The following is a 14,104-nucleotide window of genomic DNA, read 5'->3' as shown; positions in this document are numbered from 1 at the left end:
TAGATAGTTAATGGTGTTTGTCACAAAATTCAGAGTAATAAATTAAGGGTCTAGATTAGAGAGTATAGCAGAAAACATAATGTATATTAAAGAGAAATATGTCAATTTTAGATTCAATTAATATAAATGACATATATAATATACAACTTACTATACTCCTTTTGAAAACAAAATATTATTAAGACCCTTTAAATCAATTTGTGACAAGAATCAGGCATAAGTGTCTAAGTTCAAATATGTCGCCAAAAGAATGATCAATTAGTGAACTTTGGATTTTTTATGCTAAGACAATATGAATTAAAGAATATATTAAATTCAATATATTTGGCATTAGAATTAATAAAATTGAACCTTCTAAAAATTCACAATAGTTTAAGCTCAAATATTGAGAATACATGATTTGAAATAAATTATTCTCAATTTAATCGATATATGATCTTTTCAAGATTTGACAAAATTTTGAAATCCATGCATCAAAAAATACAATATCAACAATTCTCAAAAATATATTAGTTTATACAAGATATTTGAGACAATAATATAAGACTGAGTCTAAAGATTCTTCACAATACTAACACTTTAAAAGAATAATTTACATAAGTGTTATATTTTAGACTCAAATCTAAAGAATGCATGATTTAAAAGAACATATGATTTTCATATCAATTTACATCAAAAATTTAGAGATTTCAAAAATAATTTAAATCCCAAATTAAGGGTACTGAATAAATCAAATCTTGTTAAATATATTTTGGGTGCAAAAGAAATTACATTTTTATCCCAAAATAATAGAATATTTACGGTTAATAAGGGATGTAAAATTCCTCATTGACACATTAATCTCAAGTTAGGGATAATGAGAGTTTCCATAAGTGTCAAAAAGAGTAAGGAATCTTCACACAAAAAATAAGATTATGATACTTTAAAATATAATTTATCCCCGAATAAAATTAGAACAATATGTCAACAATTCCAAAAAAAAGTTTACCAAAATTTTAGAATGATAAATATTATTTATTTGGTTAAAATAAAATAAAATATGGAATTTTAAGGGTTATCACTTCTCAACAGGTATTGAAAAATCAAAAACATAAAAGTTAGATTTCTCATGAATTCGGAAACGCATCAGCACAATTCTTATGGTCTTTTGATCGGTTGATATCAAATAAGATAAACCCTCAATAAATTTTGAGAATGACTAATCCAATTGAGAGAAATAAGACTATTGGGGTTTTGCGGAATGCGGAAAAATAAGACTGAGTTCTTTGAATTAGGTTCATGGGATATAGGTTTCGGCAAAAAAAATTGTATCAGCAATTATCGTTTGTTCAACATAAATCAGACTTGAAATAGACCTTTTGATTCACTATTAAATTGGTCTAATAAAGAATACAGTTCATCGAATTAAGAGTGGCCATATTCACTAAACATATTCACTGTATTGAAACAAACATATGGCATACAGAGATTGTATTGAAAGTCATACGGTACACGTTTCATACATATTTTGCCGATTTCATGAATCATACAAATTAAGAATCTATTCATACGATTAACAAGAATGATAGCCATGACTGTATCTATTTGGCTCTGATACCAATTGATGAAACTTTTAAAGTTTAGCCATGGATCAATAGATACAAAATATAGCATATCATCAGTAACAAAAGAAGGAACAAGAAATTGTGTACCTTTTGAATTAGGTTGATGAAAGATAACCGTAGACAACGCCGACAACTATGAGAGGGATGACTACCCTCATTCCGTCTAGCTCTAGGTTTTCACCACGACATTCAGAAAAATAATTAACCGTCTAATGGGATGACGTTTAAATAGCTAAACGGCTGAGGGCAGGGACCTCTCATTGGGCTTATCTAAATGGTCCAACCCATCACGGTCCATTTAGTTACAAAAGCCCAATCACTCAAATTCATCATATAATTAGTGCTTAACACAATAGACCATAATTTATATTATGACACCGACTTATAATAATTGATTATTGTCAATCCATAATTGATTAATTAAATAATTAATCCAACAAATGAGCTTTTGATGATGGCAGTGGTTAATAGAAGAAAAACGCCTCATAAAAACTTACTAATCAAAATGATTGATTAGTAATTATTGAGACAATGAGAAAGCTAAAAAGTCATGGCTTTCATTCTGTTCTTTATTGCCAAATTGAATGAGAGATTATGAGGAAATAGAAATTTCTTAATCAGAGGGAGAGAGGCGAGATTCGAATTTCAAATTTGGTCAATGGAGTAAATGACATTCAAAACAAGAATTCTTCAAATTGAATGAGAAAACCTGGGTAGGTCAGTAATAGATCAAGCTAGTTTGGCAAGTGAAGAGTAAGAGTTAAATAACATTGTTTTAGCAAGAGAAATGAATATATAATTGATTAATATATTAAAGATAGTAGTAAATATATTTTGGTCAAACAGATACTCCATCCGCCCTGCAATAGACGACCCATTTGAAAATGTGGAATTTTGACTTAATTTATTTGACCATATTTTTCACTAATATACAAAGATAAATAATATCATATAAGATGTCGTTAGATTTGTCTCGATGAGTATTTTCAAAATAACAAATTTTCATAATTTTTCTAATATATTATTCAAGATACTTAAGCTCAAAATTATGCATTGACATGCGTAATAAGGTCAACTGTGTCAAGTATTATGAGACGGATGAAGTAGTAAATACACGTAATAATTACAAAATATTTAGTATTGACAAATGTGAACGGCACAAGACATTAATAAACAGGTTCCTGATCCTCTCTTATGTAGTGTGTATCCATAATAGAGTTCCAAATAGAGAGAAAAAATTGCAAAGAATTGTTGTGTAATGGCGATCCACACTCCAAATTCTTTTAGTTTTTTTGTTGTCCTAATTTTAGTTGCTACAAGTAAGTTTTTTCAACCATTGTGATTCTCCTTAAACTATAAATGAAACATTACATGTACAAATTACATTAATATTAACCTTTACTACTATTTTTCTAATTTGTTTGTTTATAGTGCAATTCATAGGTGAAGGTCGACCATGTTCACAAATTGTGGGCCCTTGTAATGTCCATAATTGCCCTGTATATTGCAAGTCTTTATTCAAAGGTGTAACTCAGACATCATGCTCTTACTTCAACCTATGCACATGTTTCTTTGAAGGGAATGGTCAGACAGAAGACTGCGTCAATGGGATGGGAACCTGCGATAATGGGTGCAAGCTACCCTGTTGCAATTCAAGGTGTAAGGCCAAATATGGTAGTAATAGTAATGGATTATGTACACAAGACAGAGGAGTGAGTATGTGCGTTTGTAATTATTAATATTAATTAATGAGTTACTCCTTAATAAAATTATAGGATTAATTGATAAGGAGAAATTGGACTGACCATAAACAAATCCCTTATTTCATTCGGCATTACTTAATTATTATCACTTTAAAGCTATTTTGACTAACAAAGTACAAAATTAGAGACTATTTTAAAATTTTAATATATTAAGAGTACGTTACACATTAAAGAACCAAAATAACAATTACTCTATTTATAATAAAATAAAATAAGTAAGTTGGATGTGGGGCTTTAGCCCCAGGTAGCCTGTTAATGGATCCATCCCTGAACTAGAAGCTCTCAAGTTTTCCAAAACACTACACCCAAAGTTTCTTTCCATAAAATAAAAATTAAACAAAGAAGGGTGCGTTAGTAATTCTCATGAGAATTACTATCTCAATGAGTCCCCCGAAGAAGGATTATAACCAGTTCTAGCCTTTGGTTCTATTGTTTTGTTCTATTCGTCGAAACCTTGGAACATGAGACAAATCCAAGGATCTAAACTAATCGGTAAGTAGTGTTGTAATGACCGTAACAAATTTCTCTTTTACCACGACATATCAGTGCAACTTCAGCCTCTAGGATCCAATTGAAGATTGATTAACTCTGTAGATAGTGTCTTGCTTGCTCTCATTCATCTGTTTCATTCGCGCACGTGTGCGTGTATATATACACTCTAAAGTTCACTAAAAACCTAGAATAACGTAGTAAAAAGTCTTGATAAAACACCGAAAAAAATATTACTCCCTCCGTCCCGGTTTAATTGACCTACTTTGGTTTTTCACACAGATTAAGAAAAGTGTATAAATAAAGGAGAAAGTGGAATATATTGTATTGGGAATGATAAAAGTAGTATTATTTAGTGTTATATTGTATTGGGAATGATGAAAATTGTATTGAAAATTGAAATGAGTCAGTTATTTTGGGACACTTTTTTTTAGAAAATAGGTCAGTTATTCCGGGACGGAGGGAGTATATGATAAGGAGTCATCAATATATAAGTATACAATACGTAAGCAACATCCCTTATGCTAACAAGACAATGCAATATGATATTATGCAAGACTAATAAGAATAAATGCATGGTCACTACAGAGGAATACATAAGAGAAGATAATGACATAAGTAGAAATAGATGGTGCAGACACGGAGTTATTTGCTCAGCCAAACAGAATTTGTCTTAGCAAATTCAAAACCGAACTAAACCCAAGAAAAAAAAGTGCAAGACACAGAACTATCAGAATTGAAGAACATACACTATAAACAACCCCAAAATCATGATCATGACATGTAATACGATTTTCAACATCAACACACTAATTTAACCAATTAGCAAGTGCATGCATGGTATGACAGGTTCCACTCCCCTCTACCGATTATACTCAAGAATCATGAAAACCACTAACCACTGCTTGTTATTCAAAATCTCTAATTTAAACTGAAAAGTGAAAACCATGCCTGGAATAATTGGTTTCAATTTTTTAAGAAAAGTAGTTTATCATATATATATATATATATATACACACAAGAGAAACTCTTTGAATTAATACTCGGTAAATTAATAAACTCTCTAAAATAATAAATTTATCCGATCCCGACTTGGGCCAATGTAAAAAATTGAAAAACTCGATAAAATAATAAGATAATAATTTTTCGGGAGATCCCTTTATAATTTTCGGTCCCAAGAAAATCATAAATTAATAATTCATAGAAACTGAAAAAAAAAATATTAAGGATACATTGAACACATTTGTTCCTCTTGTTTACATTTACTGTACTTCAAAAGTCATTATTGATTTCCAATGCATATGAATACAGTAATTACTAATTTACGTTAAATCTCAAGGTTCGCTGCAACGTAATTCTAAGAGGCATAGACTAATTTACCTTTTTGTTTGGTATGTACAGTATAATTACTTAAAAACTCTTTAAATTAATAATTATTAATTTATCGATAAATTAATAACTCTTTAAATTAATAAATTTCTCTGGTCCTGACATTATTAATTTATAGAGTTTTAACTGTATATATTATCATAGTAATTAGTTACACATTTCATATATTTTGGATAACCCAACAAAGTATTTTTGATTGCTTATATTCGAGATCGGACAAAATATTTGTCACAATTGTTCATGGGAGTTAATGTTTTAAAAAGCTAGTTGGATTGTGTGTTTGGTTCAGCTTTGAATATAATTGATTTTGACAGAATTGATTCTGATAGAATTGATTCTGACAGAATTGATTATGAGAGAATTGATTTATGTTTGGATACAATTATGTAGAATTGATTAAACAAACTTATTTATGTTTGGATACAATTATGTAGAATTGCTTTTGAATGTATAATTACTAAAATAGACATAGCTAAAGGAGAATTGATAAAGAAGGAGAATTGATAAAGGGCAATAAAGGAAAATAATAGGTTGTAATAATAAAATATAAAATTTACTGTTTATAATTGATTCTATAAAAGCTAGAAGCTCGGATTTGTAGCTTCATAGAAAATTGCTTTTGGAGGATAAAAGCAATTCTGAAAAGCCAAACCAAACACGTTGTTTTTGGCTAGAATTGTTTTTGGCACTGTAGAGAATTGCTTTTGGCTGGACAGAAGCTGAACCAAAGAGGCCCACTAGATCATGTATTATGTTTCTAGTAATTCTTAGGCATGAATTAAATCCAATTACTATAATCCAAAAGTCATATAGGTTTTACATCCCATTTTTTAAACATTTGTGATATGTCCCACCAGTCACGTCAACTTAAGGCATGAATCAAGCCATCCCAAAACGGCATCTTGTTGGATTTTATTATGCTTCCCAAAGAGCATAGATATAGTATTACGAATTTACTAATCTAAAAGGATTAGGTTATTCCATTAAAAAAAAGGTGATTAAGACGTCAATTTCAATAACGTGATTGCTAAAACGTCACTGGAGCTGTATAAATAAAACGACAGCTTCTGCCTCATAGAGTACTACAAGAACACTAAACATTATATATTTGAGATGAGATTGAGATTTAGGGTTGGTGGTAAATTAAGGAGTAAAGTGATTTTTTTGATGGTGACCGGGGTTTCAACCCTAACCTTGCATACCAACTGAGCTAAGCTCACGAGGACAAGGAGTAAAGTGATTAATAATTGATGGTTCAATCTCTAATTTCAACATAATGCTAACAATTAATAATATTTTTGACTAGATGGTAAAATTAATATGAAACATTATTTACTTTGCCCTTTTTCTATAGTAATTGTTTTTTGAAACGGAAAAAAATCAATAATATTTTTGACAAGAACAGAAAATAAAATAGTTAAAAATCTATATATGAAATGTAATTGTGTATGTAGTTTTTATTAAGTGTGTGAGTTTGTATATATATGAAATTAGTGTGTCAACATAGTAGGTGTGAAAGGAACAATACCGAACCAAAATACACTGTTTCAACGTAATGGAATTGCAGAGTTTGCTAAGCAAGACATTCAATCTTCTTCTTGCTTCTGTCACAAATTTCACATCACACTCACAACAATGACTTTCTCTTTACTCTTAATTACAATTACAAAACAATGGACAAGTAAAAAACAAACAAATGAATGAATATATTATTATGCTTTTAATAATATTCTATGTTATGTGACATACATGTATATTGTATAGTATATTATTATATTCTCACGCTATTTCATCACTATTACTAACTATACATGAACTGATATTGATATTAATACATTAGTACACAGTTAGTTACTCACTCTAGCTACCTTGGTTACAACAATATTATGGATATGGATTCCACAGGTGGTTCCTCCATTTGGCTCTATGATTATGGCTATGATGATATATCTATTTCTGCTGCTGATTTCATGGCTTCTGACTCTTCTGCTGCTCCTGCTTTCACCTGGATGCCTCAGCCTCAGTCTCAAACTCATATCATCAACCCTCCTTCCTCCCATATGAGGTGACTTTGAAATATTTGTTGTCTTATTTAAGAAGCTGAAATCCCTTAAATTTGCGCGTGTTTGATTCTGCGTTGATTTTGAATGAATTGATTTTGTGATGTTGATTCTGGTTAAAAGTGTGTCGAATGCATGATAATTCATGTAAAAGTAAGTTAAACAATAAATTTGAGGCTAAAAATCAATTGTAGAATCTGCGGGAAAAATCTATTTTAAACATTTCAAAGTCAATTTTGTAAATTCCAAGTTTTCTCATGATTATTACTTTATATTTGTAGCTTGGAAATGGATTACTCACTTGATTCAACTGTAATGGAAAGTAACCCTTCAAAGCGGTAATATATCTCTTTCTTGTATTTGTAAAAGTTGATTTTGAATGAATTGATTTTATAATATTGATTCTCGTCAAAAGTGAAATGAATGTAAAGTGATTTATGTTATTGATGCTGCAATATAAATTTGAGGCTAAAAATCATTTGTAGAAACTAAAACTTTAAATTCTTCAAGTTAGAATCAATTATGGTGGTAAAATTAATTTAAACACTTCTTGAATCAACTTTGCTTACTCCAAAAGTGGAACCAAACACACACTCTCTGTGATTGACTATTCTCAGATTTCTCATGATGATTACTATCTATATATTTGCAGCATGGAAATGGAATATTCACTGGATTCAACTGTACTGGAAAACGGCCCTTCAAAGCGGTAATATATCTTCTTTGCCTTTGTAAAAGTTGTATACTGTTGGAATTCAACTGAGTGATTAATCTCACATCTACTAGAAAATAGAAATAAGCTAAATGAATAATATGCAACTGTTACTTTAGGTTAAGGACGGAATCATATGCATCTAGCTCCAAGGCAGGTCGTGAGAAAGTGCGAAGGGATAAATTGAATGACAGGTTTGCTATTATTTTGCAACTTTCTGATTTTGTTTATGCTTCTAAACTAAATCTCATGCTTTTTCAATTTGACATGATTTAAAGGTTTATGGAATTGAGTTCTGTCTTAGAGCCTGATACGCTGCCCAAAACTGACAAGGTTAGCCTATTAAATGATGCGGTTCGAGTGGTGACCCAATTAAGAAATGAAGCTGAGAGGCTCAAGGAAAGGAATGATGAATTGCGAGAAAAAGTTAAAGAACTTAAGGTGATTTTTCGTATCTTATTATAGTGGTTATTTATTTATTTATTTTATTATTATTATCTTTATAAAACACAATTCAGTTCTCCATGTTGTGCCACATGGCGACATCTTTATCTATCTTTTTGTATACGAAGCGAAACCCCGAAACCCCTTGTATAAGTAAGTTTACTTGCACCTGTGCGGCACATAGGTCCTATCTACTAGTTATCATCTTAATAAACACACAATTTAGCATCTATATTGTGCCACGTGGCAACGTCTTTATCGATCTTTTATACACGAAATCAAAACCCTCTTAATTTAGTCTACGTGCACATGTGCTGATCACGGGTCCCATCAACTAGTTATTTATTTTATTTTTATAAAACACCGTTCAGTTATCCACGTTGTGCCACATGACACCGTCTTTATCTATCTTTTATATAAGAAGCGAATTCCCTCATATTAGTTAGTTTACTATACTTAGTTATAATCCAATGTGAACCTTGAGATATGGTTGAGCACACATAGACCTTGCCACGGCGTGCAGATCATCGTTTGGTCGATTGCACAACCATATGCAGAGCTTCTAAAATACTCTGGAGTGGATTTGGACTTGTGGCACAAAGGTCTAGTTCAGAGATGGACCGTGGGCCGTGGCCAAGTCCGGAACAAGTTATTTCTTAAATTTATAGGTTGCTATGCTTTATATTTCTCTAAATAAGTAAGTGAAAAATGATGTGAACAAGTATGAAACATGGTTCTAAAGTTATGTTTCCTTTAAAGGCTGAGAAGAAAGAGCTTCGTGATGAGAAAAATAAGCTGAAGCTAGACAAAGAAAAGTTGGAGCAGCAGGTGAAATTATCAAGTGTACAGTCTAGCTTCCTCTCCAATGCCATGGCTGCTAAAGGACCAACTGGTAACCACAAGCTGATGCCTTTCATTGGTTATCCTGGAATTTCAATGTGGCAGTTTATGTCACCTGCTGCAGTTGATACATCACAGGATCACCTGCTTCGACCTCCAGTTGCTTAAAGTGGTTAGCAACAGCATCCACTTCCTTATTGTACAAAGTTGTTAGTTGAACATTAATTTGAGACACGAAAATTCGACAACTTCTTACATGGTTAACCAGTTCGCACCCGTGGTTCATGAAGTGTTAGATTTGGTTAATAGATATATCAGATGTCAGCATGTCGCAATCTATTAACTATCGAATGAACTTCATTAATCATGAATTTGAACGTGATTAGCCACAATTTTCAAGTGTTCAAATCTACATGTAGTTGGAACACTTGAATTACGTTAACTGTGTAAAAAGTTGTTGAATTTATATGTACCAAATTGTTGTTCAAATAACATCACTGTTATTGTATGTGTGCTTTGCTTGTATTATATTTTTTTCCTAAGTGATTCACTTTGTCCTTATTGTTTGTTTTTAAAATTCTGAGACTAAAAGTTTGCTTAGAAACTGGTTGATTTGATAAATTTGTGCTGCTACAATACAATCTTAATCTAAATTAAGTAAATGCTTTATGTGATGTTTCAAATGTAAGTCTCATGATTGAAAATAAAAGTGATTTTTTAACTGATTTTTCCCTAAAATGTTTTCATAGAAGTCCCGTCCTTTTCACTTTATCTGCTATAATATGAAAATTGTTCAATACTAGTGGTTTATCAAATATAAATCACATTATTGACTAGAGAATAGAGATATTTTTATCAAACTAAAATGAAAACAGCAATATCACTGAAATCGTAAGCAACAATAATCGCACCAAAGTAACAAAGATGGACACACCAAAAACAAATTTCAACACAAAATAGACTCAATAAAAATGGTTGAGTTGAGTTGGATTTTTCTCATCCTTAGAAGAAGGTCATAAACACTACTACTAAACTCAACACTATTGAAATGGAGGCTTGTAGATTTCCTTTCTCGGTTGATGAAGCCGATACATCATCCTGTGAATGTTGTGCTAGAGGAGAGGAAGGAGCTGGAAATTCAGTGGAAGGAATCATTGGAGAGAATGTAGGACTTTCTGTTTGTGCTTCAAACAAAGGACTTGGTGCTTCAGTAGATTCTGCAGGTGCTGCAGAGGGAATGATGGAAATCATTGGAGAGTCTGCTATTGAAGGTTCTGCTGCTACTGGTGAGGCAGGAGAAACTTGAGCAGCAAGTGTGTCAATTTCAACCTTCATTCCTTGGCTGCAATGTCCTATTGTTCCACAAATGAAGTATCTTTTCCCTGTTGATGTGAGAGGGATGCTTGTGGCACCATCGTTATATGATTGAATTGGATTTGTTTGCTGGCAGGAGTCATAGTCTGCTTTTGTAACTTCAACCACATCATGGTTTGGTGGATACTGGAAAACTGCATATATCATTGTCAATCTCATCAATTTAGAACAACTTTCATATAAAATATGCACTATATTTCAAATTAAAGTTAATCGAATGGATAAATGCCTTAATTAAGCGCTTACTATATGAGTGCATATGTATAAGCTATTTTTATAATAAAAGATGAAATTAATGTATAGTGACTTACTAAGATTGTCTCCCACTGAAAATTGCTGGGAAGATGCCCATGATTGAAGGTTTGAGTTTGTATCCCACCCACCATTTGGTCCTCCAACAATGTGATTTGTAGCCATGGCCAATTTGATTAGCATAGCCACAAAAGTTATTCTTAGAATGATTTCAAGTACACCCATGTTTTCTAAATATGATGAATATGGAATGGTAAAGATGATCAAAGTTAATAAGATAGATATGATTGATATGAGAATTGACTTGAGTGTACAGGTCTATATATAAGCATAAAGGAATGTGGAATAATGATTTGGTAGTGGTTTAATCATGCAATGTTGGAGTTGGTATAGTTAAGAAAATAAGAAGGATTATCTAAGTTGAAATGCATGCACTATTCCTGTCTGTCTTGACTCTTGTAACTGATTCTTTATGTTTACTTAATTTTATGTGCAAAGAGAAAGGGTGAGAGGCATTTGGGGTGGTTGATCCCTGGCTGATTCACATGTATAGGTTTTTCAGGTGATAGTTGTTGGGTTCACAACAACTCAAGTTTGGCCTATTCCACATTTTATAATTCGAATGTTAATCTCTATGATTCATAATAATTAATAAGTGACATTTTTGCAAAAAGAGTCGTTTCAAAATAAGTATGTTTTTATCTTTTCAAGTTACCTTTAACCATTTTATTTTAACTCTAATGTCTAACTAATACTCTTAATATTAGTATCAAGTCAATATCTACTGTTTTGTATTTATGATATTTCTTAAAATTTTGGGTTGAACTTAACTCAACTATACAAAATTGTCTTGTAAAGTGAGGATTGCCTCTACTTACAAACATATGTTCAAGTCCTCCTCATGCCTAGAACCGAGCATTTTGAGCGTAACTCGATAGCAAAATCTTGATGGTCCAAAAAATCCTAAATAAATTCTTAAACCATCGTCTTAGAATTTTGGGTTGGTCTAACTAAATCTTAAAATAAATTAATTAATTATATATGAACTTAATTGGTTATTGCTCATTTTAATTTTCTGATAATGAATTATGATTTGTCAATAACACTTAAAATAGTACAAAGAAGGTCATTTATAAGTTTCACTATCAGAAAATTTGTGGCATTGTTCACTTGTTGCATTGCACGAACATCATTAGACCAAAAAAAATCATTAATCAAAATCTGGCAGCACAATATGGGTGGCAATAAAAAAATCTTATGAATGATGATTTGTTAAATATATATTGAGAGATGTGCAGGGCAATCACTTTGAGGCTTTCCTAGTTTCCCTAATGGTGCACACCTAATTCATGTATGCAACTAACCCATATGGTGCCAGAATATTTAAGTATTTTGATGCTGTCAAGTAGAAATCTAATCTAATATAGAAAAAACAGGAACATTATAAAAATGGAGAGGAAACTGTTATTATTTATTCTAGCAACATTCTTTTTCTAACATTCTTTTTAACATTCATTTTTTTATTGAATGAAATTAATGTGTATCATACACTTTAAAAATGGATCTCGCTTAAAGTGATGTGATCTACATTGATTTCATCCGGTGAAAGTTTGAATGTTAGAAAGATATTAAAAAGTGAGTTTATATTCATGGTTTTATTTTTTTTATGGCATCTCCTTCTTTAAATATATGACGATCTTTCACCTATATTGCATATGAATCTTAAATTTGAAACTATCTATATGTAAATAGACTAAAAAGGTAAAATTGTAGTGAAGAAAAGATAAAAGACAAAATCATTACTAAAAATTAAATTAAATGACCACCAGTGTAATTTTGCCAATATTTTTATATAATAACATGAATGAAAAGTATAAATATATATTTTGCGGGTACGAGGTATGGTGGCAGGGGCGGACCTGGACTTCCAATATTAGTGGGGCAAAGTCGATGACTTTGTTACTCTCCCTACTACTAACTTTGTCTCTATGCATAACCGAAAAAAATTTCTTCATCCTAATTCAATTAACAGGATCAATATAAATGAAGATATGTAAGGAATTCATAGAAAGTACATTGAGAGCAATAAATTTCCACTTATATAAAAGAGCACTGCTATTTATTACGATAAACAACATATACGAAACACAAGAAATCCCATACGCGTTCATAAACAACATAAGTGTAAACAAATTTGCACTTTTTTTTTTTTTTGGCAAAAATAGCAAGCACTTATAAATTTGGTATTTGACACCTTTGTAAAATATAAAACTGGCCTATAACACGATACATGGTCAGGTACGTGTGTGAAAGTGGGGTCATGACATAATATATGGTTAAATAGTGGCGTAAAATCACCAAGTATGATAGTTTCGTGTGTTTCGTTAACTTTGGTTTCGTAACAAACATCATTACCCTTTATAAAATCAACAAACAAAACAATAAATCTTAATTCAATTTCAACTTCAAACAATTTAAAATCAATTTTAGTAACCAAACCCTAAAAATAAAAATCAATTTCAATTTTAGTATTGTTATCACTACTACTCTCACTATCTTAATTCAATTTCAATTTCAATATCATGATTCAATTACTCTCACTACTACTATCAATTTCAGTTTAGTAATTTCAAATCAACAAGGAAAATGTTTATAAGAAACAATATAGAAGATGAAATAAACAAATATAAATATTTTCACTTAATAATTTATGATATTATGATTACCCCTCAACATATTTTGCTAATCATACACTAAAATAGTTTCTAAGCTCCGGTATCATATTTGGGCCAAACAGAACACTCAGGTTTTTTCATAAATGAGTTATGGACTAGACATAAAAAAAATTAATTGGGCCTGAGCTGGTGTGGCTATTGCCACACCCTGCCCTGCTCAGGTCCGCCCCTGTATGGTGGGTACTAAGGTACTCCTGCCCGCTTATTTTTGTGGATAATTATCCATGTTCATATGTATAATATAATGTAGGGTTTTACTCCATTCGTTATGGTTATTTTTTGGCGATTACTATTTCCATTCTATGAGTTTCTCGCGCTCTTTTCAGATTCTAAAATTCGAAATGTTTTAACTTGTTTTGAAGGTTTTTATAGGATATTTATGTCGTTCGGATTATATAATTTGTACTGTATAGAGCGCGCGAGAAATCAATAGAGTGGGAAA

At 31.2% G+C, this 14,104-nt stretch overlaps 2 protein-coding genes across 2 annotated transcripts; one reads left to right on the top strand and one right to left on the bottom strand.

The window, feature by feature from the left end:
- The first annotated feature begins 7,102 nt into the window (after positions 1 to 7,102).
- LOC146950397 (transcription factor bHLH115-like) lies at positions 7,103 to 9,984 on the top strand. The gene is made up of 6 exons (XM_085746322.1): positions 7,103 to 7,310; positions 7,587 to 7,643; positions 7,958 to 8,014; positions 8,137 to 8,211; positions 8,296 to 8,458; positions 9,221 to 9,984. Exons 1-6 carry the CDS (start codon positions 7,132 to 7,134, stop codon positions 9,467 to 9,469), a joined length of 780 nt encoding a protein of 259 aa, XP_085602448.1. The 5' UTR covers positions 7,103 to 7,131; the 3' UTR covers positions 9,470 to 9,984.
- A 123-nt stretch (positions 9,985 to 10,107) lies between these two features.
- On the bottom strand, positions 10,108 to 11,283 carry LOC146950396 (uclacyanin 1-like). The gene is made up of 2 exons (XM_085746323.1): positions 10,987 to 11,283; positions 10,108 to 10,809 (listed from the first exon to the last, which is right to left on the bottom strand). The coding sequence occupies exons 1-2, from the start codon at positions 11,150 to 11,152 to the stop codon at positions 10,304 to 10,306; spliced, it is 672 nt and encodes a 223-aa protein (XP_085602449.1). The 5' UTR covers positions 11,153 to 11,283; the 3' UTR covers positions 10,108 to 10,303.
- Positions 11,284 to 14,104: the final 2,821 nt, after the last annotated feature.

The sequence above is a fragment of the Medicago sativa genome, chromosome 2 (assembly GCF_051527215.1).
Source record: "Medicago sativa cultivar Bolivia chromosome 2, Bolivia_mono, whole genome shotgun sequence".
In the NCBI taxonomy this organism is placed as follows: Eukaryota; Viridiplantae; Streptophyta; class Magnoliopsida; order Fabales; family Fabaceae; genus Medicago; species Medicago sativa.
The sequence above is the reverse complement of the archived record's forward strand: the minus strand, read 5'-3'. Positions and strand labels throughout refer to the sequence as shown.